This window comes from Athene noctua, chromosome 2 (genome assembly GCF_965140245.1).
Source record: "Athene noctua chromosome 2, bAthNoc1.hap1.1, whole genome shotgun sequence".
Taxonomy (NCBI): Eukaryota; Metazoa; Chordata; class Aves; order Strigiformes; family Strigidae; genus Athene; species Athene noctua.
Window position 1 is genome coordinate 124,383,412 of NC_134038.1, and position 26,658 is coordinate 124,410,069.

At 36.3% G+C, this 26,658-nt stretch overlaps 1 protein-coding gene across 1 annotated transcript in view; it reads right to left on the bottom strand.

Moving 5' to 3' along the window:
* MALRD1 (MAM and LDL receptor class A domain containing 1) overlaps positions 1–26,658 on the bottom strand; it is a 290,211-nt gene that overhangs the window by 66,472 nt on the left and 197,081 nt on the right. The window contains exons 31-32 of the mRNA XM_074897495.1: positions 18,226–18,383; positions 9,368–9,569 (exon numbers count right to left, since the gene is read on the bottom strand). Of these exons, the coding sequence (XP_074753596.1) occupies positions 9,368–9,569; positions 18,226–18,383 (360 nt within the window). The remainder of the gene's footprint in view (positions 1–9,367; positions 9,570–18,225; positions 18,384–26,658) is intronic.

A 26,658-nucleotide genomic window follows, 5' to 3' on the forward strand; every position in this document is an offset into this window, starting at 1 on the left:
GCTGTGATGCTTCAGTTTCCAATAAAATTAGGTGGGCTGTTCCATGGGACAGGTTTAGAGTGGAGAAAGAGCAGTTTCTTGGAATCAGAATATTTTCATAGGGGGAACACAACACCATGCTAAATATTTTATTTCTCAAATTCTAAATAAAGGTAGTTTCTACCGGTAAAAATTTATCATCAGCTGAGAAGAGTCCTGAAGAAAACTGTGGTAAGATGCATATAATTTCTGATATAAATTTGAGCTTCTGATTTATTGAAGAAAGGTTAAGTTATATATAATGAAGAATCTGAGATTTTTCTTCTCTCTATTATCATAAAACTATTTCATTCCAAAAATGATTTCTCTCCATCCCTCCAAGGAAATATGTAGATTTTTATGAAAAAACAGAAAGACTAAGTATCATCTCTGTGATTTGAGGCTTGTTTGCATTTTTTTTTAGTGTAAACAGATGGGTTTTGGAGGTTCAATATTAATGAAACTATTTTAATATGCTATTAATAAATCCAAATATTTTTAATTTCCCAAAAGGCATCTAGCTTGAATCAGAAGATTTCAGTATTCTGTACAAGTATTAAAAGGCAGAGAGAAACTGAAAGATCTGAATGAAGATATTATATTTAATTATTTAAACATACATGACATAATTGCATTTAGGAGTCGCCACTAATTATGCTAGTTCATATAGTGTAACTATCTTATCCTTTCTGTGAAATCTGCAAAAAGTTGTGGCTTCACAGCCAGCTAGGTCTGTGCACTGGAAAATACTGAAATAGGCTGAAGAAGCTCCCTAAGGTACCATGTCCTGGATTATGATTTTTACTCTTTAAAAATGCAGAAATGCCCTATCTCTGCCAAGCAACGATGATCTAAACCATATTCTGATGTGTTTCAGGGAGAAGCTAATTAACTAAAGAAACTATTCACAAATATCCATGGTATCCCCAGCCCTCTACCACTACTAATCTTTTCTCTTCCCCTCCTTTGTTTTTACAGGCAGCCTCCCTCAGCAGCTCCTGCTGAATCATCTCTTGCCCCTGAGGAAAGAAACTCCCTGAGCTCTCAACCTGAGAGAGATTTCTGCTTCACTGCAAGCATGAGCAGACAAGCTAAGAGTGATTCCCCTGGCTCTGCGACTTAAAGAAATCAGAAGTTAAGTTTCCTCTACAGGGTTTTTCCCCATGATCTAACACTGTAGTATCAGCAGCTCAGACAGTTAACCCTTCCAGTACCTCCTACGTTCAGGCTCTGGGAGTGACAGAAAGGGATCATTGACTTCATCTAAGCCTTTGTTAGATGAGTTCTATTGTGCTACAGAATTTTCTCACTATTGCTTCACAAACATGCATGCATGAACACATGCGCACACACCCTTCAGAAAGACTCTCTGCATCAGGCTATTTTTTTGCACAAACAACACAAAAACACCCCCTGTACTTTCTGGGTTGCTGTCTCCTAATTAGATACAGGTGTCATTTATGCTTTTCTTACAAGATGTAGTGAAATGGGATCTACTAAAGGTGCTATAGAGCGTATAAAATTATCTGCAAATGGGTGGTTTCTAGACTGTTTGTTTATTTGGCTAGTTTGCCTGTAACACTTTTGCTGGTCTGCTGGTTTAGGGTATGTATAGGAGTAACATTTAGACAATTTCATATTTTGCTTTTTGTTTCATTTAAGGATTCTTTATTTTTATGACTCTGAAAACAATCTGATACCCCAAATTATAGTTATTTTACTTCATTCTCTTTTTAGTTGACAAGTAGATAACATTATGCAATAAGAAGTAACTATGGAGGTAGTTATCAAATATTTTTAAAATATTTGGACACTGTATCTGAATGTTGCATAGAAAACCTCTTCATAAACAATTCAACATTCAGAGCTATATCTGAAGAACGTACATGGAGAAAACAAAATATTTAATTATGTCTCATCAGGGACTTCTCTGTATTGGAAAAAGCAGAGGGTGCTCTGAGTAAAATAGTGTTCAATAACGTGATTAAAGATTATGTCATTGTATATAAGCACACAGATCCTGTTGCAAAGCAAATGGAAGTCTGTGGCAGGAAGAGCTGGGAAGGTTTATAGACAATCAGGATTCAAAGAGTGTATTCCATGAAGCAGAGATAAAATAGGGAGAAAAATTCCTAATATATGTTATGAGAAACAAAGAAATAATAACTAGCCAAGATTTGATGAAATTATCATTTCCAGGCATATGTACCTTTGCTCTGTGGTTTCTAATCCAAAGTCAAAAGGAAATTGACTTCTGAAGAATGACTACTCCGTTTTCTGAAAATTAGATACCTTCAAGATACCACATAGCAACTAAAATTATAATAGCTCAGACAAATGGTTGATTTTGAAAACCCTGACCAGCCCATTATTCACACAGATTTCTTTTTTTTTTTAGCTCTTTGTTTCTTTATGCTATCTATGCTAATATGGAAATAGTTTTTATAGTCACTATTTACTAAGTTTCTGCAGTGAAGAAGTCTTGGAAACGATCTTCATTCCTCTGTGTTTTAATTATAAACACTCATATGAGATGGTTTGTATTAGAAGTTGATAGTGATAATGTTAATTTCCTCCCACCTTGAACAAAGAGGGTGGTCTATATAGTTCTGAGCGTTTGGGACACTCTCCTCAGCTTGGTGCCTGAACTTACACCTATCATACCTTTTTGGTATGATATTGCATACTGGTGTTAGACAAGACATAATTCTACTATTATTTGGAGGTCAACAGAAATTGTTTTGCTCTGAAGGAAATTTAGTATTGGGTCTGTCATGCATACATATGTTGTGAGATGTGAAACTGCAATATGGAAAAGAGTGAAGAAATCCTACCCACCAGACAGAAGAGTGAATCACCAAGATTTAAATAAATGTTTTATACATTTCAGGACCTAAATGAGAAAGCACTGAACTGCTTTTCTTTTCATGAATATAATCTAGATTCATACAAGCATCAACATATAATTTAATTACAGAATATTGAAAATTTCCCTGGTGTTAAAAAGGGAACTGACTAGTTTAAGGGAAAAAAAATACCCTGAGGATCACTATTCTGAGACTGTGTATAGCCCAGGAAGACTCTGAAGTACAAATGGCTGGTGATGGGGAATGTACTGGGGAAAAACAGTATGTGTAGTTCCCCTTTTTTTATAGGCTTTCCCAGGCATCCATAACTGTTAGAGACAGGTTATATTGCTAGCTGAACCTTTTCCTTACTTACTATGGTTGACCTGAAGTTCTGAGTATATCTGCCCTAACTTTTGTGACTGAAATATAATTTCCTTTGTCCCAGCATTTCTTTGCAATATCAGGTCTTCTAGAATGTTAGGAAAGGTGATCTATAGGGATAGAGCTGGCTATCTCTCATGACTGTCTTATGATGTCTCAAAGAAAGTGAAGATTCAATTTCTGGAGATTATTAGGGTTTAGGTTAGTAATAAGCCTTTTTGTGGATTTTAAAAACAACTTTAAAGTACCAGGTGGCTTGGGCTTGAATGTAGAACCAAATCCAGTCTTGTAATTCACAGATTCTTATTTCCTTCTTCTACTTGTTTCTTCAAGACAAGTGAAAGCTTGTTCAATGCAAGGGTTATTTAAAACCTTTACAACAGGTCTAGTTTGTGTTTTGCCATGGAGCAATGGGAAGAATTGGATGAGTTATGACATGTCAAAGCAAAATTTTCACCTATGTGAAAACCATCAACAATCACTGAAAATTTTACTGTACTTCAATACCTAAATGGTAGCCTGTGCAGTGAAGTCAAAAGCTATGACAACATTAAAAAGAACCCCAACTCACAGCAGTCTGGGAAATAACATTAATTTTTGCACAATTCCACCATGGTCAGATGACACAGTGTTAGAGACAACATGTCCTGCCTGTGCTGAGTGTTTTACAATACCTGAGTTGCCCTTTTATCTCTAATGATATTTTCTACTGGAGACAAATCTTTCAGGTGAAAGTGAAGCTGAAGTAGGGTGCGGGGGGAAATTTGTAACACTGACAGTCCTTTCTTATGTGTGAAGTTGAGAGGCTAAAAAGACCTTTTTTAAAAAAAGTTTTGTAAAGAAAGGAATCGATGAAAAAAAGAAGACAAAAGTAGAAAAGACTAAAAGAAAGTGATGAAGGATGATAAAAAGTAGTTAACAAAACAGAAGTAGTAAAATACTTCAGGTAGCACTGAGCAGCTGCAAAAAGTTAACTAAAAGCAAACAGACTAAAAAAAAAGAAAAAATACGGAATAATAAGGAGAGGTAGAGTAAAAGAGAAGACACAGAAGCACACTGGGATTTATTTTCTATGAATTGTTAATTATTTCACTAAGCAATGTTAATATTGAACTGGTGATAAACACTGAAAGCATGGCTGATGCTGGAAAAACTTATACTGGTTTCTCAAACACTATAGAGCCTAGGGTGTTACATGATGTTTGCACTCCTGTTTATAACCAAGATGTAGCCCAAATATTTATCTCAAAGTTTCAACACTATTCTTTTTGAATAAACCAATATATAAAGCAATTACTTAGAGCAGTACTATTTAGAAGTATAAGTTCACAAAGAACTGTTGCTGAAGAGGGGCTAGCAGGTAACTTCACTGTGTGAAAGGGCTGGAGCAGCAGTCCATCCTGACTTTGTACTGAGAATTACCTTCTTCCAGCAGAAGATCTCCACAAACATAAATGTTTTCTTGGATGATCTCTGGATGAGATCACAAAATATATTTACTATTTGTTTCTTGAGAATACTCTTCTAATACATAAAAGTGCTATGTAACTACTACCTTGCTATTTAAATTACACAGACTTTGTCCATCCGGTTTATTTCTTTAGTAATGAGTGAGTGATGAAACACAGAATTCTGATTTACATAAGCAGAATAAATTTTGAATGTTAGGTATCTTTGGGTTAATGCTAGAATTTAAATTAAGTAGAAGCAGAAATTTAATAATTTTTGTGATGCTTCCTATCTCAGCTGAACTAGAAAATACTATGAGAAAGATATTAGTGAATACAGAACCTGAGTAAACTTTTTGGTATTCTTGAATAATCTAAAACTAGAAATGGAAATTTTTTTAAACTTTTATTTTTTAAAATTAAGATATTAAATAAAAATAAAGTATTTTTCAAAAAATCAGGGTATTAAAAGTTTAAAGAAGATGGTTAGAACCGAGTAACAACAAAATTGTTTGGTCCCTAAGATGCACTAATTTCTGTAGTATAAGATCTTCACACACCTTTATCAACAGAAAATAATGAACCTTGAACAGTGGTAAGAATACATGTCATTTAGCAGTTAATTCTGACCTAAGCTAGATCCTATGCCACTGACAGCTGGCACTACAGTTGTCTATACATCAGCATCAGCTAGAAGTTACTTCTGCAGTACACCAGGGACTAGCTTGACCATACTTTGTTTAAATGTTCAAAAATATTCTTGGATCTGTAGAAACTCTCATGGCTAATGAGGGCTGACTACTTAAAAACAAATAAAAACCACAGCTGAATTATAGCTGCTGGTAATGCTTTATTGCTTAGAGCTCTCAACCAGATAAATAGTGATTGCTTCTATTTAGAACATGCTGCCTCAGGAAACCCAAAGTAATTAAAGACAAGCTGAAAAATAATAATACAGAGAGAGGAAAAAGATCTGCAGCAGCAAAGCTATCTTCTGAAGGGAGAACATTATACAAAACCTGTACTGCAGGTAATACACTTTTCTTTGAGCTAGGTCTTTGAATACACATGATGAGCAAAAATCAAAGCAGAACTGACAGTGGAGTAGGTAAACTTTCCCACCGTTTCTGTTAAAGGAAAATATTTTTGCTCAAATATCTACTGGGCAGTGGTTTTGTACAATTTGAAGGCAATATCTTCAAATTTTATCATCTGAATTTTAAAGCAGCTATTCAGCAACAATTATTTGTAAAAAAACAGCACCTCCTAAGTATCTGTTCTTTGTGAGAAACAGTATTAAAAAAGTCAGAGGGAGGCTCTTCCTCCTAAACTGCCATGTTTCAGTTTGTTTGTTTGGGGTTTTTTTTGTTATATAGATTTTGTGTAGCTTTCTTGTCTCTTCAAAAGCACAGTTGGTCTACTTAATCAGCAAGGATTATTAGCATAAGACTCTTCCCAGGGCAGTACAAAACTGTGAAAAAACAGGAAGTCAGTACACTCTTAAGTAACAGCATTTAGATGTAATTTTTTGGCTGGAGAGAAGATTATATATCAAGTCACAAACTCATTAGAAGATTGCCTCCTATTGGACATTTTAAATTTTTTTTTGTTTTCTTAGAAATACACACCTGGGACAAAAATAATAGTGGCTATAAAACTGGAGAAGGAGGACAGATGATAGATGAAAGTGGCCAGATCATCAGGATGCACGTACAGCTGTGTAGTGGTGGTGGAGGCAAAAATTCTGTGGGGAATGTAAAAATAGGATGCCTGAGATTGGATGTCAGATTAAGTGAGGAACAAGAGATGGATTAGTAGAATTTGGAACTGTGGAAGCATCAGGATTGAGGAGAATGGATCCAGGATAGCACATCTAATGCAAGCCAAAGGTTATGAATAAAGGGATATAAAAAAAAGTGATAGAAGAAGATAGAAAATAGTGGTAGGGAGACTTTGTACTCTAATTCCAATTAATGGATTTAAATGAGATGATCCACAGCAGAGCGTGGAAGAGGGATGCAATGTGACAGGAATTAAAAAATGTGAAAAAGACCTCTTGTAACTAAGGTTTGCCAACTGACATTTTTCCAATAACAACTAAATTATAAATAATTTTCCAGTAATAACTAAAATTTTGTTTATAGCCAGAAAGAACTGGCTAATTTATAGAAGCAAAATCAGCTGAGACCTATCAGAAAATATGACCTTCAGAGATTCAGAAATTCTCTGACCCAAATTAATATAGATGGGAAAAGACTGGAGTAGGGTGGAACTTATTATGTTCTTCTTTCATTCTGAAACATTTCCTTGGGTATTCATTATTTGCTATACCAGAAGACTTGCCTAGGCTGCTTTAGGGTAATATAATTTATGCCACTCTTGCAAAAGCATAAAGAATAGACTTATAAAGAATAATGTTTTGCAAAAAAAATCATGTACCGATCATTCCTATACCTCTAGAAAATACTATTAAAAATACATAGAAATTGCCTGGAGCATACAAGTGAATACAAAGACAAGTATCCTGCATTTAAGTAAAATATGTCAACAGTCCAAGGACAAGTCTGTTTCTTTTTCAGATGAGATAATAATGATGTAATACTGAATAGAGCAAGGAAACTACTATTCCCATCTTGTAAGTATTGCAGCTTCTAAGAACTAATTGCAGGCTGATTGCCAGTTTGCCATAGAAAGGAATAAGTTGACTCCTGAAGATGCCTGCCTCTTTTTCAGCTGGGCAAAGAGCCTAGCTGACTAAGACTGCCTAATTTTTTTTTAGGTGGTTTCATATAGATAAGGTATGAGTTTGTAGCTAATCCAACAAACCATAAGTAACCAATATAACTCTTAATTTTTCTTAAGGCTTTCTTTATGGTATACCATATTTGTAAGACAAAGGGTGCGATACAAGTTAGATACTTTGAAGTATTCTACAAGTGGAAAATATCTGGAGAAAAATAAGTTGACTAGAAAATGTTGCTCCATAAAAATTACATTATTTCTGTGGCTATGATTACTTCAGGATACCCAAATGTACACTTTCCATAGAAGAATTTTTCCTTGCTCTGAATTCATGCTTGTTCATAATAAATTACGGAAGTATAAGTTCCATTAGAATTAAAAAATTGATTTATATACATTCTTGGAATATAAACCTAGGTTTTCCAGTTAATTACAGGTACTTAAAATATACAATTTGAAAAATTCTCTTCCTATTATGCTATATTATGCATGAAACTACATAAGTAATTCTTAAGGTATGGTTAACAAAGATGATTAACATAATATGGGTAGAACAAGCACCTTGTTTGTGTACACACTCTGCAGCTCATTGAAGAACATTCCGAAATAGTATTTGCCTGAGCCTAGTGGTGGTATTATTCAAAGAAAATAAACAAAACTTTTGTTCCGCTTGAGACTGAGCAAATGCTAACTGTGTGAACATATTATTTAGCTTTAAGCCTTAATCAGCATGTGGTTAATTCTCCAAGGAGATGCTTAGTCATCACAATAAAAAAACCCCAGCTTTTTCTTGAACAGCCTGACAACTAATTCATATGCAGGCTATCGTATCTGAACAATAAGAGCTGTATAAATAGAAAGAAATCTTATTCAAGAACATTTTTGTAACATTCGTATTGGCATTCGTTTAAGCATAATCACTCTTTTTTGTTCCTTATAAATGAAGATCTACACAAAAGATTTTGTTTCTTTGATTTCTTCCCATCTTGACTCTTCAAAATAAGGAATGTCCAATATTTCTATCAAAATCTGTGTTTGCAGATATACTTATTTGTTTCTTCTGGCCCTGTAGCATACGCTATATTTAGTTTTCAGAGTAAACCACTACCCTTCTCACAGAATAAACATGGCATTATAAAGCATTAGAATTTACCTTTTTTTTTTTTTTTTTTTTTCACAGTTCACGTCACTTTTAGCTTGTGTAGCTGAAGTGCGTTTGTAAATTTTCAAAGAGCCTAGAAGCGAGGTAAATTTTCTATACTGCTGAGAATTTATGAAGAGGGCAAAAATAAAAGAACTAATAATTTTCTTTTTTAAATAGCTGCGAGCCACTTTCATAGTCATAAAGGTATTCCATCCCAAATTAAGGCCTTCTATGACTATTTTCATACAGGAGAAAATCAATACTGTTGAGTGATGGTAGATCCCTCTCAAGTATTTTTCATGAAAACACTAACAGGCCCTCAATGACAGTAATATTCTGAGTTGCTATAATTACTCATATGTTCAACTGTTAGTTATAACACAAAACTGTCTTCTACAAACCAGGGGCAAATATCTTTATTCAGATACTGAACCCAGACCACAAATAGATAGGATACCTCTGATAGCTATAATTGCTCATTTCCTTTAGGGAAAAAATGAGCTACTCAAAAATTTGCCATCAAGGTCATATATAACAATTTTGATCTTTCTTTCCTTTATACATTTTTCTTCCCCTTGAAAAACACATACTTTACATGATTCTGTTATGCCCATTTCTTTTCTATTTTTTTTTGAATGAAGTACAAGCATAGCAGTATTGCAATAATTTCAAGAAAAAATTCCAGAGTTTGTAACTGTGACATACATTGAAATATGAAATGTTACAATTTTCCTCCGTCCTCTGAAAGGAAAACATGTTCTGTATATGTTTGTGAAATAGCATACCTCCATTAATGCATTCTGGGGTGAAAGAAATATCATCAAGAGCAAATTCTGTGGGTACACTCCACCCCACTTCAGCTTCAAAGGCAACTCTGAAAGGGCTGTTACTGGAGAGGACTACATTTGCATACATCCATTTGTTTTCTTCATTTCTGCTAGAAGACCACATAAGAATATCCATTCCTTGTTCTTCAGCTGTGTATACCTGTTGACAATGAAACCCAAGAGATGAAACTGAATCAGCATTAAGCAACAAAGTGCAGCTAACTAGAGTAACATAGCCCAGGCCCAGTAGCGCGGCTACCTCCCTGGGTAGTACTGACCCTCTTAGATACAGTTTAAACCCACACATTACTCGTCTTGATCAAATGTTACTGAATACTTTTGCTAATGCTGCTATGAAAACAAAATAAAATAAAAAGAACTGCTAATACAATCACTAACTAAAACCTACAGGCAATCTTGACCTGAAATATTCACACCTTAGTGGATAAGGGAAGAACAACTGACATCATCTACCTGGGCTTGTGCAAACCATCTGACACTGTCCAGCACGACATCCTTGTCTCTAAGTTGGAGAGACATGGGTTTGATGGATGGACCACTGGGTGGATAAGGAACTGGTTGGATGGTTGAACTCAGAGTTGTGGTTAACACCTTGATGTCCAAGTGGAGAGCAGTGACAAGTGGAATACTTCAGGTGTTGGTATTGGGACTGGCGTTGTTTAACATCTTTGTCAGTGACCTAGTGGGATCAAGTGCACCCTCAGCAAGTCTGCCGATGACACCAAGCTGTGTGGTGCAGTCGACACACTGGAGGGAAGGGATGTGCCATCCAGAGGGACCTGGACAGGCTTCAGAGGTGGGCCCATGAGAACTGCATGAAGTTCAACAAGGCCAAGTGCAAGGTCCTGCACATGGGTCAGGGCAATCCCAAGAACAAATACAGGCTGGGTGATGAGTGGATTGAGAGCAGCCCTGCAGAGAATTACCTGGGGGTATCAGCGGATGGAAAACTCACTATGAGCCAGCAATGTGCACTCACAGCCCAGAAAGCCAACCATATCCTGGACTGCATCAAGAGAAGTGTGGGCAGCAGGCTGAGGGAGGTGATTCTCCCCCTCTGCTTCTCTCTCATGAGACCCCACCTGGAGGGCTGGTCCAGCTCTGGGGCTCCCAAAATAAGAAGGACATGGATCTTCTCAACTGGGTCCAGAAGAGGGCCACAAAGATGATCAGGGATCTGGAGCACCTCCCCTATGAGGATAGGCTGAGAGTTGGTGTTGTTCACCCTAGAGAAGAGATGGCTCTGGCAAGGCTTCATAAGCAGCTTTCCAGTACCTAACAGGGGCCTACAGGAAGGATGAGGAGGACTCTTTGTCAGGGAGTGTAGTGGTAGGATGAAGGGTAATGGTTTTAAACTGAAAGAGGGTAGATTTAGATTAGATATAAGGAAGAAATTCTTCCCCGTGAGGGTGGTGAGGCACTGTCACAGGTTGCCCAGTGAAGCTGTGGCTGCCCCCTCCCTGGCAGTGTTCAAGGCCAGGTTGGACGGGGCTTTGAGCAACCTGGTCTAGTGGAAGGTGTCCCTGACCGTGGCAGGGGGGCTGGAATTAGATGACCTTTAAGGTCCCTTCCAACCCAAACCGTTCTATGATTTTATGATTCTATATAGAGGTAATGCGTAAAGACCTAACCCCAAATTCATCTAAACATTGAAGATAAGTCTGAGAGGATCCTGAGGTAGAAGAATTTAGAACTTTCATCTCTAAACGTGACTTCCTTATAGTTGGTAGCCTAGGTGAAGATTTTAGAGATATAAATAAAAGGCTTACCATCTAGGGATTTAAGTCTGTTGTCTGGCAGTGTGTCAGGCAGTCATGGTAAGTTAGCTCAAGCATATTTAGTAAAATGATAAATAAAAAATAAGTAAAATCATCAAATGGTGAAAGCAATAAGAAAGTCAATGAATGAATTCACAATTAACTAACAACTGATGAATCAATATCAAGAACAGGAAATTCTGGAGATTACACATGTAGATGCTCTTCCCACTTATGTGTCCAAAATCCTTAAACTATCTAAATCAGGTCAGAAATAATAAAAGAAGTGCAGTAATGAAAGTAAGTATATTCTAGACATTCCAGATGATAACTATTTATTTAAGGGACTGAATATTTTAATAAGTATCCTCTCTTCATCACTTTCAATTTCAACCTCCTCTTGAGCCTTTAGACTAACTTTCCAGTGATCTATGAGTTCATGTTCTCACTTGAGTGTCCCAGTTTAATGATGAAACACAAAACATGAGACCCAAGAAAGTTTTAAAATTAAACCCATACCAATGATCTGTATAACTACATACCTTTGACTCTTCCAGCCAACCTGGTGGGACAAATAAGCTAACAACCCAAATGACACCATTAACCACATACTTTATAGAAATTAGTGTATTGATGAAAATATCTCAGATGCCTGAATGCTCTTGCAGTTATTTCATTTTTGGAAGAGAGGAGTGTCAAGAAGACTGCAATAAAATAATCTAAATCAGGACCTTATTTTGTCAAGCCTTTTGTTTTGTTACAGGGCAGTGTAGTAGCAATATCTTGCCACTGTCTTCTTGAAAGCATGCATCTTGCAGGGTTGAAAGGACAAGTGTTGAGAAGAAATTGCTGATTCAACCCATCAAAAAGTGAAAAACGGTGTGATCACATTATCAAGATCTAAGGCTTTAATGGATTGAAACCCTAAATTAGAATAACTATGTGTGAGGTTAGGACTATGTTACAACACATGCATGTGTCACTGGAATCATTCACTATTTTACCAAGCTTGAAATACAACAGTCTCACTAGTCTTGCATTTTACAGTGTTAGCATGGTTTTAACTATTACTGCATTTGTATTTTTTTTCTTTTTGAAGGTTAATATTGGGATGATTCTTTAAATATATCTCACTGTGAAGTCTCACAGCTGCACAGATAACCATGGAAGTATCAAAAACTTTTGAAAACAATACTAGAGTCTCTTTTAACAGGACAGTTAAAGCCTAGCCCATTGTTTAAAATCAGAAGGTTTTCCTATTCATTTTTGTCAGCGTGGTAAGAGAAGTTGTTCATAGTAAAAATTTCAAAGCATGCTGACTGTTTGAACAGTTTTCTCTACAGAGAAATTACATCATGTCCACAATGATCCTGGTCTTGGAGCATGGTATCATTCTGTGTACCTAAAACCCTGCATCACAAGCTCAGTACAGACAATAAATCCATCATGAAACCTGCTGTATGTATACTGGCTGATGGGTCTGGGGTGGCAGCAAGTCAAACTGGGTATAAAGTGTAGTATTTTAATGACATCAGCTTCCATTCTTATAGATGTAAGGTAATTTTATATGCCTTGACTTTCTTTTCTTTGAAGTTTAACTCATATTTTCCATAGAGTATGGACATGCAGTTATGTAATTACTATGGATTAGTTAATATGTTGTGTTAATTTGTGTGGTTGTGTCCTCAGTTAGCTCTGACTAAAGTTTAAACCTGGATGTATGGTTTCTCATAACAAGCACATAGGTAACCTGTGGATAAAGACAGCATTTAGTATATATATTTAAACTGGTACATAGGAAATCTCAGGTGAGTTCCCAGCTCTGCTCCATTTCTCATGTACACTCCCAGGGAAATTCTTCAACCCCACTTTCTGCCAAAGTACTCCTGAATACTTTTAATTCACTTCTCCAATAATATCTATTCATAACTACACCAGGAAAGGGTCTGTGTTATTATATATCTTCAAAAGTTTTTAGCTAAGATTTCTAAAAGAATAATAATTCATTTAAAATATATGCTAAACCAAATGACATTACAATGGAGTTCAGAAAAATGGGAAGCCCAAGGAGTCTGTTCCTTTAGCTGGGGATACAGATCTTACTCTCTCAGAGATTGTGCTCACAGAAAGTGAAGAATGAATTATAAAATGTAATATTGTATTCGTAGGTGAGATTACCCACGTCACTAAGAGTTTGAAACATGTTCTGGGTTAGGAAGTACGTTTAGCATATACAAGATTTTTGCTGTCCTGTGTAAACATATACGGCACATGAAAGGTAGAGCAAGTTGTCCTGGATATAAGCTCTGTAGAGCCCTGGAGAGGTATAGCTGTGTGGTGTTTAGTGCCTCCAGAGACTACAACACCTCCCTAAGCAGCATCCTATGAATTGTGTACAAGCTAGCCTGGTAGTGAAACAAGTTAACATGTGAAAGAAGAAAAAGCTATCAAGATGAATCCAACTATATGGCATGTAATGAAAAAAAACCCAAAACCAATCTGTAGCAAAATCCCATTGAACAACTCTGTATCTGCCAGTCTGGGGAGACTTGGGTTCAGCTAATACTGATCTTGTTGTGGGCTAAATCCTATCATTTTAGTTTAAATGTAACAAGCATGTATTGTAATAAATAGTCATTTTATCTGTCCATTCTGTGGTGACACTGTTTCTAGTTCACACACACACAGTCGAAATCACAAAGAATAGGAACCAACAGAAAAAGATCTATCACTTCATTCACTGCAGAGTGAAAAGTTCAGGAGTGAAGATACCCAATACACACTTCATGGTAATTTTAAGAAGAATTTAGTGTGATAATCTGCATGAGATGAATGCGTGAGTGAAGCTTTTATACTTGCTTCTTGGTCTTTCTCCAAGGTGCCTTTGCTTGTTGGTTCATTTGTAGTCCATATGTGAACAGCATTCTTTAGCAAATCCCATTTCCCTGCCTTAAAATCATGACTCAGTTCTAATTTTTCACAGCATGTTCTCTGTGTTAGAAACTTCTGAATTCTATTTTCAGCTTCTATTTCATTTTGGGGATGGGGAAAGTGCATGTAATTTTGAAGGTCACGAAATATAAACTACTATTTTTTACTTAGTCATCAGCAGTTACAACCCATGTGGCTATCCTCTACCCTCATGCTGACTTTTCAAGATAACATATTATCTTCCTGATCATGCCTGACTCTAGCAGTTGGCATGCTGGAACATACTATGTTCCATCTGAACTGACTAATAACCAAGAAACCGAAGCAGATCTAAAGGATGCATAATAAGAGGTGTATTCTCCCATCATTCCCATCATTTAGCCTTTAATCACCAGCCAAGGAAGCAGAAAAATCTTGTGAAAGACAACCTGTATTTTCACTTCATTAGGCACCACAGACTTGTATCAGCTAAGGAAACTTCCCACTGACTCCAGTGAATAATGATACTGTTTTCTTCTCTACATCCTTAAGATCATGTCTTTGAACTCCTCACATTCCTGGACAGTCATCATTGCACATCTTCCTCGGACTGAAGCTACACCAGAGGCAGACTCTAATTGTTTCTCTAAAGCTCACAAATTAGATTAGCAAAATTGTATCACAATTCACTGTCACAATAGAGAAGCACTTTAAGAAATTATCTACCTCTTTTATCTTTATTTCTTTAAGCATGAATTTGAAGTAATAAAATATTCAGTCATTTTTAGTAAAATTGACCTGTCCTACACAAAAATTTACTATACCTCAGTTCTGTTAGCATCAACAAATACCAAGACAGAAAACTGATATATTAGAGTTATGCTATTGCATCGGGAATTAATTCTGGTTTTGACTCTCCACTGTATGACAAACTCCTGCAGTGAATAGACAGAGACAGTATGTTTTCTGTCTCTCTGACAGATGACAAATAGAATCCCAATTGGAATGAAACAGATGTGAAAATAACCTCCATTTCTTGCTCAAAATTATCTCCTGCTTCATTAAATGCAACTAAATAGTCATAAAAATATAAAGAGAAATGCACTTTAAAAATATACATTTATAGCATAATCTAGTAAAAATGTTTTATATTAAGAACTGTTCTTGCTCAGAGAGTATTAATTGATATATTAGACCAGTACTTAGTGCTGAATAACTCACCTCTCAAAGGCTGTTACTATATTTTGTTCGGAAAACTAATGGGTTTTTACTTAATCATTATGAAGCAACTTTTTCTCCTGTGGCTAATATTTGACTGATGTCCTGAAGCATCAATAATCAGATGTCTCTTTAATAGCATCCATTCTGTGTTAATGCAAGAGTTGATGTAAACATTATGTCCTTTTTAAAGGTAATAAAAGCATATGCTTTTGGTTTCCCTATGAACAAATTTATGACAACAGAATTGTGTAATTGAAATGTACATTGTGAATACAGAATAGAAGCACTTTTAGTTCATTTTTCTCTATTCTCAGTGACTAGTTCCTTTTCTGGGTGAAAATGGTATTATTCTCATAATCACATTATTTTGTGTAGTTCTACCACATTTGCTTCCTATACCAATGCATCCTTCATTTTTATCTTTTTTTTTTTTACAGATTCTTTATATGTTTTAATCACACATCTCAGTATGTTGTGTATCTGCAGTCCCTTTTTTTTTTTTTAAATTTAGACTTGACCAGATAGCTGTATTTTAGATAACACCTGTAACGTCAGCGTTTGTACTGATGTTATGTTCTAACACATTATTCAGACTTCCTATTACAGTTTGACTTTTTTCACCACCAGTGCAACCTGAACAAAATCTTCACTGAGCTGCTGCTTTTGAACTTTTGGGCTGTTGCTTTTGTTGTTTGTATTTTTTGTTCTTTTAGCTTTTTTTTCTTTTTTTTTTTTCCTTCCACTTAAATTGTTACTGTTCATAATTTTCAGTCAACACTGAAATCCATTATTAGTTTGATAGAAAAAAGCAGCACTAAGTAAATTTGGTCTGGGATAGGATGATAATTCCTTGCTGAATAGTACTTCAGTCTATTATGAATATTTTTATATGTGACTACATAAAGAGTACATGTTGCAAAGCCATAAACAGGGAACCTTATTTGTATGTGGGAGTAAGAATTCTTTATGGATCTCTTTATGAAACTGAAGGTAATGAGAGTTAATTACACTAGTCTGTTTGGAATACAAAAAAAAAAAAAAAAAAATTAAGAAGCAGACTCTGGCTGTCTGCCTACCAACTCACACACAGGCCACACACATCTACTTATCCCCTAATGTTAAGTGTTCTGTGATGCTTGAAAAACTTCAGAAGCTCCTTCAGAAAATCTTGTCTGCACTCTTGCATGTTTTAATATCCAGGATACTTAAATTTAAACAAATAGATAATCATAGATCATTTCACAGTATTTCAGTTACCAACAGATCCAAGAAGCAATTGCTATTTGGCTTTTACTTCAATTTAATCTGGAACTGCTTTCAACTTTTGCCTACTGTTTGTTTTTCTTAATCTTACTGTTCAAACTTTGTGTATGTGGAAGGATAAATAATGTAAACTGGAAAGAATGGATTTGAAAATATGGTGGAGTATTTTAAAAGCTATATTCAGATAATAAAATTACAAGATTGCAATATAAACACTTCTTAAAAATTCATCTTGACTGAAGTGTCTTTAGGAAGAATACATTTTGAGCATTTTTATTCACTGAATAGGAAGAAATGTTAAAATAATGTAATCTGAAACCCATTTAAAATCAGTCTGAAAAGCAGAATTATCAGTTGCTTATACTAACTTCACACATACAGATGTTTTTCTGTGTTTTTATTAAGTTTATAGCAATATACTGAGTATCCACGACGTAGATGCTAGAGATAAAATTGAGATGCAAACCCCATCCTGAAAAAAATTACTTAACAAAAGGTAGACAAAAGATGGAATGAAAGGTAACATTATTCTTTAGGTAGATATAAGAAGCCTTTTCATGTTGAACAGTCAAGCAATAGTGGTTGTCCAGAGAGGTTGAGTAGTCTCCATTTATGGAAGTTTTCAAGACTGGGTAAATTCCTGAGACACCTTGTGTGATCTTGTAGCTGACCCTGCTTGGAGCAGGAGGTTGGACTAGAGACCTCCTGAGACCCTTCCAGCCTGAATTGCCCTATAATCACATGGGATTATGCCATGATTTTCATTTACAGTGGAGAAGCAGATCAAAGACAAACAGAATAAGTACAAAAACAGTGGTCCAAATTTCCTGATTTAATTTCAGGTCCAAGACCACAAAAATATTCTTGCTCACTTTGAACATAGACTACTTTAGTTCAGGAGTTTGATAGTATATGCAAATTTTTATATTCTGTCACGCATAGTAAAACTGACAACCTGTATTTTCAAATTTAACAAACTGCCACAGATAGCCTTTCGCAGTCCTCTAAGAAAAACACTATGTAACATATTTATTCAGGGAGCCACATGAAATGCATTGTTTGCCAAGGTTTCACATCACTGCTTGGACTTTTACTAGGATACTTAACAACTAAAATTGTGCCCATTAAGGATGCTTGGGGAACAGCAAGAAGACATTTTCCTGGAAGATTTTTCCTGGAAACTTGAGCTATAGTAGTTAATATGGTTGAATGCTTTATTTCCAGTTATTTTAATCAAACACCTCCATACATGGTGACATTAATATGCTTATAACTTTTCTCTTAAACCACATCTTGGTTTTGTCCTAAAAGTTGGAAACTGCCTCTATTTTATGTTAAAGAGTGAGTTGTACAGAGAAGAACTGTGCTGATGTTCGGTAGGTTTAAGTATGGTAGTCAAACATGAAATGTTAAAACTTACATATGTAGAAAAAAAGGGACTTCAAGTGTAATTAAAACTGAAACAGAATTGTCACTTGGTTTTGTCTGAAAAAAGTTTGTATATAGGTATAACTGAAGTTAAGTTGTGATGAAGTACTGCCAATATAAGCTCGGAGATATTGTTCCTTCTATACACAGAAATGCAAATACTACTAAAGCAAATATTACTATGTCATGATGTAGTAGAAGTGCTTTTTCTCTTACCTTTAAGACTCCTGTTTGCCTAGAGGCAAACATCCAGAACCAGAAACGAACCCTACAGATCCCGAGGCTAGCTGGGAAGAGTTTGGTGGTAATGATCCTTGCTTTGTTTCCTTCCTTCTGGGCTGATGAGTTTACATACAAAAAATTCTGTCCTTTACCTTATAAAAAGATAAAAAAATCTCATAGTTTTTCAATCCTACTTTATACTTCAGAGCATAAGCATTTTTACACACACAGATACTGATATCTTTCCAACACACACGCATATACCCTAGCTTCGTTGTATGGAGATCTTCCATGTTAATGCTTTGTGTATTTCTGATAAATATAACCTTCCTCAGAGCTCACTGTCTCTTTCATCATTGTGTAAATACTTGATTCATATTTTAATAACAAATTTAAAACATGTTGAAAACATAAACTCTCACTCAGAAATTCTAAGGATCAGTTTGAAGGTTGACATTGCAGGAGTCAGGAGCACCTTTGCTGGTAGCTCTTACCCAGGAAAATTCCCTATCATGCAGCATGGCAGTAGGGAACACATGGAAACCCCGAGGCTTGTTAGTGGTCCAAGATATCCACACTTCTTATCATTCAGCTGATGCTGAAGAACCACAAGCTTGCATAAAAGAGAATTAATCATTCAGTTCCAAGCAGAAAAATATGTTGCCCTTTTACAAGCCAGAAGGGGCCTACCACCTAAAATGAACACATACAACCAAAAGCAAGTGCTTGAATACGCAAATCACACTGCTGACTTGTGGGGTGTGTTTTTTCTTTTATTAACTAGCAGTAGCCCCTTCTTTGTCATAACTTTAATTTCATCTGCTATAGTAAAAGCAAGGTTTGGTCCTGCATGGAGAGAAGAGTATAGCAAAAAACTTCTTTGGGGAAAAGATACTTTTCATAAATAAGAGGGCACCTGTTGGGGCTGGCCTGAGCAGCAATACACAGCAGACCCTAGCAGACAACTTCCTCCTAAATCCAAAAGAAGCAACACCTGGACATCAGAGCTGAGTTAATATAGTTGAACTACAGCAATGAAAGATTCAACCCCATGACTCAATTCTTGTTCCTGCTGTAAAAGACTGGATTCCCCTTCATTATAACCAGATCAAGTTTTTGTCTTTGTGTTCTAAGTGCTTTCTTCAGTTTTCACTAAAAATGGGGTTCTGACATCTTTCCAGATTTGGTCTCCCTGTAACTTCACTGATAGTATGCTATGGTAGCAGCTAAAGCACAGTGCACTCTTCCTAGTCTAGTATGGAAGTGATGCCCTAGCTGCATCCAGAATATCTGTAGAATGGTTAGCTATCTCAAAGGGGCTTCTTCTAGGGGAAAAAAAAAACCCAAACCCAAACCCAACCAAAACAGAAAAATTCCATTCTTCTATCTTAAAACCATAATCAGGTTCAAAACCAAAGCTTTGCAGTCCTTTACAAGAAGGCTTCAGAATGAGAGACTTTCATCAAGGTACACTGGAGTTGGAAGGGGCTACAAAGGTGTGTCAGGTAGAATCCAGGTAGCATATTTGAATTAAAGTAAGTTCATACGTCACTGAATGCCCTTTATTTTTGTAACTGTGGCTTGTTACTCTACTCCTGGACACTCTCTGGCTGGACACACACTACTACTTAGTGAAAGTCAGGTAAAGAGTAGCTGCAGCCAGTGTCAGTAAGCATTAATGGATGAAACATGAAAGTCATCTTCATCTGTGACACCTGGCAATGGCCACTGTAAGCGGCTGCTGAAGATCTGAGCTGAGAGAGAGCAGGTCTGAGCAGCCTGGTAGGACTTTTTAATGTAGTTTTACTTACCAAACAGATTTGCTGTCAAAACAGGAAGATAGCAATGCACTTTTTATCTAAGCTAAGGGGCATAGAGGGCACTACAATCAAGCCATCCCCTTTAGGCAGTTCTCCTGTGGTGGGATATGCTCCAGTCATGGCCATACAGTCCGTACTCTGAAACACAGAAGGGCAGCCCTCCTTGCATTATTTTTGTGAAAATGCTGGCATCCCAGCTCATGAGAGGCAGAAGTGTCCTACTTGAATTGCAGAGTTAATGTAGAGTGGTGGCTTGGTGTGCCTGTGTGCTGTCCTCTGCAGAGGCCACACATACCACACCTTTGGGTCATCTGGGAAGCTGATCTCAAGGACACCATGAAATACAAATAGAAAGACTGTATATGTGCAAACATACCTTCAGTCTCTGTCTGTAAAATGGGCATAATAGTATCTTCCAAACTTGTATCTCTCCACTATACCACACATCCAACTCTTGCAGAAGTCAACAAGTAGGAGCACATGAACTCCAAACATTACTGTCCCAAACCAAACAGCTCTTATTTAACAGTATTCAAAAAGTCAGCCAATCAGTCCTATCTGTCCTTTATTTACTTACCTAAATGTATAAAATGATGGAACATATTGGTAAGGTACTCAGAATTAATAAGGCCACTTACTAAGCTTTATTTCAGCAAGAACCTTTAAAGTAAGTTGTCTGAAAACCCTATTTTCAAACTTCTAAAATACCTGAGTTATTTAGACAAGAGAAACTGTGGGATTTTTTTTCTGTTTACACTGTTGAAGATCATGCTTACTCTTCTCAGGTAAAAAAAAAAGTTCGGTGTTTTTAATCTAAGGAATGTATCCTAACTTTTTTGTTTAAGGGACACAAGACATATAAAACATGATCAGAATTATAATAGTAGTCCAGCCAGCCCCGTGTGAGCTCTTCTAAGCCTAAACATGTGATTAACAAGTGATATAACTGTAAAGTTTGATTCCTTGTCAATTAGGACAATTATTTTTTTTTAAATGAAATATTAATGAACATTTTGTAAAGAATATGGTTATTCTTGTGGAAGGAGATTTTGAATCATTATGGATGAACTTGTGTAAATTGTGCATCTGTACTATAGAATTTTTCTTATGACAATAAATTCTCAAATCCTTAAAAATAAACTTGGTGCCTTCATACCCACTCTGTTTAATCATCACTCATATATAAGCTCATATATTCTGAATCTAAGAGTGTAGTTTCATATGCTTTGCAATTTAGTTTCTCAAATCACATTCTGCATTAAAGTAGAATAATTCAAGAATGTAGATTTATGAAGAAAAAGGTATATGGTTTATACATCTGTAGGGGATGAAATTTTTAGGAAGGTATGACTGTGAAGAGAGCAGCAATTGTGATGACCTTGAGACAGATGAACAGAAGAAATGTTCAATGAACTAATTGCTATTCTAGAAAGAAAATAAATATTTGTTAAATGAACTGGATAGTGATAACCCAACTTAATTTCTAAAATTTAGCTTTTCCTTATATTGACAAATGATTAAAATAGTATAAACATCATATGCTAAGGCATGATTACTAAATTTTCTGGCAGACTGATGAAAGTGCCCCATCTGGCAGCCTAATTACAAGACCTAGAAGGCAAATTATTTCCTTCTCACAACTTTTCCGTCACTAAAAAAAATTTGTATTAGAACAATTTGTTTGTTTTTTTTTTACCTGTAAGATCAATATGAGGTACAATTTAGCACTTGTTATTAGTAAGGTGGCAAATAGAGATTTTAAGAAAGCAAAACCAGAAAGTTGCTCATTGCTGTGTTACTTCAAGAGACAGACCCACTTGGATTGGAGTGAAAATATAAGAAATAACTTTTCATTTGAAGTGAGCTGCAGTTATTTCTACTTAAAATTGATTGTAGTTTTAGGGTTTTTACTCGTAAAATGAAGCTATGTAATGGGCTTTCAAACTGCTATACAACACACTATTCTTATAGACCTGCAAATGATCGATGGCTCAGAGTGAGAATTATTCAGTATGCATCTCAGTCAAAGAAAATCTAAAATTTAGACTATTTGTAAATTGTAATGGCTCCCAAGGAAATGCCCATAGTTTCTCTTGCTATCTTTCAAGCAATCTTATTTGAGATGATGTTGCATGTGAGATTATCTGGGTATAATATTATGTCTCAAGCTTTTTCAAGAAACATGTAAACTTTCTCAGGACAGAAAAAAATATTTGAAAGATATTATGGATATATATATTCTTCATAAATAGATTGGTCTCATACAGTTGCATAGTGTCCAGCAAACTGGAAGGAAGACTGAGGTGCCTGGCTCCTTGGTACATAATGTAAAATATATAGCAAAATGATATAAAATACATAGCAAAAATAAATAAATTTTTCATTTGTCTGAGGATTTTGAGGTTGAAATGTTCTGCACTTGATCAGATACATCTTTTGAATATTTAAATAGTTCATGGATGCAATGGCAAAAGCTGGAAGTGTCCTGTTTCTGAGCAAGAAAGAACAATTTAGAAGGTAATGCATGGAGAGGAATATTTTAAAATTTGACACCTGCATAAGATACACACTGGGAAGACTGCAGAATGTTAAACAGGTGAAACAGTTTTTATTTATCACTAAACTCTGTTTTCAAATCACTGGGCTTGTCTTCTCCCAGAGACTGTACCAATGCAGTAAGTTAATTTCATTAAACTGACACAATTTTTTTTCCAATGACATTTCTATCTATCTGAAATGTGTAACATCTGTGTAAATTGTGCTAGATGAAGCAATGTAAGATACTTTTAAACCAATATGAGATTCCTCCACACAAAGTTGTGCCAATACGCTTAATACAAAGATGGTATAACACCGCAAGCTTCGTTAGATTGCTATAATGGCATGCATGCTCTGTACAATAAATTTGTATGCTTAGTAACTACAGGAAATGAGTTTGGAACAAGAAAGAATTGGATCTGAGTCAGGGATAGGCTGATAGATAATTCTGGACATTATAGGTCATCAGTATCTAGGCTGTTGGCAATTCTGACAAGTGATTTCTTTATAGTTAATGTGACTATTTCTTGCCCAGTTAATTTACAAGTAAATTACGAATCTGATTAATTTTGCAAACACATTTGATCTAATTTTATTTTTCTTTTGCTTTGCTTTTTATTAACTTTGTTTTTCTTAGAATTGCTGGGTAATTTCACAGAAGCAAAGAACAACCAATTAAATGAGGGAAACTGAAATAGAAAAGCACATAAAATCTCCTTGAAGAGCCAAGGGCTACTTGTTTTGTAATCACACTGCATCAGAGGAAAAGCAAGACAGCAAGTCAGACTACTGATTTGCAAGAACAGCTACAATAGTTTCTACCTCTACCTGTCCATTCTGCCCTTTTCCAAGAGGAAAACTTCCACATTTACAACCTGTAATAGTTACACAAACTACTATGGATGTCTGCTTTCTCTAAAATGAAAAACTCTGATTTGTGGCAGATAAGCAGTTCCCTCATGATCAGGTGAGCCCTTTCTGCAGCAAGTGCAGAATCCTCTAAAGAAAAAGGGAGGATAACTGAGTAGGACAGAAATGGTTACAGACACCTTCTGGTAAGATGTCTCTGTTCACGTTGGAAATGTGAAACATCAAAAAAAGGAGTAAAAATCTGCAGAACGCGCTGTTTACAAACTCAAGAGGAAAACAATAGAGATTGTGATATTTCTACATTGAATACTAACTATTCTTTGGTGATATGGTAGAAATTAAAATAGGATTTCTAACCATTAAAGCCTCTGGAAAGGAAAGGTAAGTACTTCAGAAATAGAGATTGGTACATTTATGATGGAAAATAATATTCCATCAAGATTTATTATATTATATAATCTGTATAATATGTTATTTTATATTTATATAATACAATATACAATTATAGCTTGTTATCTACATTACACAGGTAACTGTAATTGTCTAGCTTTAATTGTCCTAACAATCAATAGGCATTCTGGCAGTATTCTATCAGCAAGATCTTGTAGGGGCATCTAGGGAAACATTTGTATATTAAGATTTCTGGCAAGCTAATGTTAGGGAGGTAAGTTAATCCAAGATCTTGGGAAGGAACCTTAAGCATTTCACACACACTGCTTCTCAGCCATTCTTTAAGAACCAGTGTATGATTACATGTTTCTCTAGAATTCATTAGAATGGTACCGCACTCCAGGAAAAGTAGATTATTCAAAATGTTGACAAAGAGAAGAGTACTGTTGTTGCCAGTTACACTTTCAGAGAATTCAATTATTAAAGACAGACTCTTTATATTGCAGAAAATTGTTAGAATAGGATAGAACAGACTATTTCAGTTGTAAGGAACCTATAAAAACCATCTAATCCAACTGCCTGACCAATTCAGGACTGAACAAGTTAAAGTGTGTTGTTAAGGGTACTGCCCAAATGCTTGGACACTGGTAGGTTTGGGGCATCTATCACTTCTTTAGGAAGCCTGTTCCAGTGTTTGACCATCCTCTTGATAAAGAAATGCTTCCTCATGTCCAGTCTAAAACCTCCCCTGGTGCAGCTTTGAATGATACCCATGCATCCTATCACTGGATACCAGTCAGAAGAACTCACCATCTCTCTCTCTTCAGGAAGATGTAGAGAGCAATGAGGTCGTCAGAACTTCCTTTTCTCCAAACTAGACAAGCCCAAAGTCCCTAGCCGCTCCTCTCAGGACATTCCTTACAGCCCTTTCACCAGCTTTGTTGCCGTCCTCTGGACGCATTCAAGGACCTTCACATCCCTCTTAAATTGTGCGGCCCAGAAGTGCACACAGTACCCCAGGTGAGGCCGCACCAACACTGCATCAGGTGGGACAGTCACCTCTTTTGACTAGCTGGTTATACTGTGTTTGATGCACCCCAGGATGCAGTTTGCCCTCCTGGCTGCCAGGGCACACTGCTCACTCTTATTGTGTCTGCTGTCAACCAGCACCTCCAGATTCCTTTCTGCAGGGCTGATCTCCAGCTAATCCTGTCCCAATTTATACTTGTGCTCAGCATTACTCCATCCTAGGTGCAGAATCCAGCATTTTGACTTCATTTCATCCCATTAATCACTGCTCAATGCTTGAATCTATCCAGATCCCTGTGCAAGGCCTCCTGTCCCTCAAGAGTCAAGAGCACCTCTCAGTTTGGTATCATCAACAAACTTGATAATGGTGCATCCCATTCCTGCATCCAGATTGTTGATAAATGTATTTAACAGAACTTGCTGTGGAATTGAACTCTGAGGAACATCACTGATGACCAGTCACCAGCCAGACGTAGTGTCTTTCACTACAATCCTTTGAGTTCTGCCCTTCAGCCAGTTCTTCACCCAGTGCACCATGAACCAACTCACACCACAGTCAGACAACTTGTCCACAAGGATGCTGTGAGGGACAGTATCAAAAACATTACAAAAATCCATAAAAAATGCAACTGCCTTTCCATTGTCCACTAGGCAGGTGACCTTAGCATAGAAGGATAGCAAATTAGTTAAATAAGGAATTTCCCTTTGTGAACCCATGTTGACTGTGCCTGATGACTGCATTATTCTTTAAATGCCTTTCAACAGTACACAGTATAACCTTCTCCATAATTTTTCTAGCAACGGAGGTTAAATTAAGAGGTCTGTAGTTTCCTGGGCCTTCCCTCATTGTAGATGGGAATAACACTGACTAGCTTCCAGGCAGCTGGGACCTCCCCAGACTCCCCAAGGCCTTTGGTAGAGGATAGAGAGGGGTCCTGCCATAACATCCACTAACTCCCTCAGAACTCTGGGATGAATCCTGTCAAGTCCCATAGACTTGTGAACATTCAACTGATACAGCTGACCCCTTAGTGTCCACAAACGGAAAGTCACTGTTCCCACACTTGTAAACCTCCAACTCAGAGGACCAGGCAGTGCAAGGTCTATTACTATTATTAAAGACTACTTTTCTTCATCCTTATTAGATGACCATCTTCTACAAGGATCAGTCCAATGTTTTCTATTCATATTGCAGATACACTTACAAAAACCACCAGTATTAGGGCTTGACACACAAGGTTTCGTACAGAGATTTTATTTAAATCAAGTGACTTCTATAAGGAACGAACAAAATACTAGTGATTGGTGAGAAAAATGCAGAGCTGGTGATTGGGAGAGGGGAAGATAACAACAGATTAATCTGCATTCTCAGAAAAATGTGAGTTAGTTAGAGGTTAGCAAGATGTCCTAATGTTGTTTTGTCTGGGTGCAAGATGATACTGGAAACACTAATCTGATATTTTTATGCCTATAAAAACTCCTACAAAACAACAAGGTTTTCCAGAGATTGACTACAGCACAGTCAGGGTCATTGGATTTTCTCAGTCAAGATGCTGCTTAATATAAGCTCTACATATTGTGCTCACATGACCTGAGAGAAATGGATGGCTGAACTATTATTTACACCTTTGTTTATCCAAAGTTTTACAGCTGTTCAGCAGTGCATGGATTCATTGTTACAGCACTTCTGACCAATACCTGAGCAATAATCATCTTAGTGACCTATGATTACTGCTGAATATATCCTCTTTTATTGTACTAAAATTTTCATATATGTTGT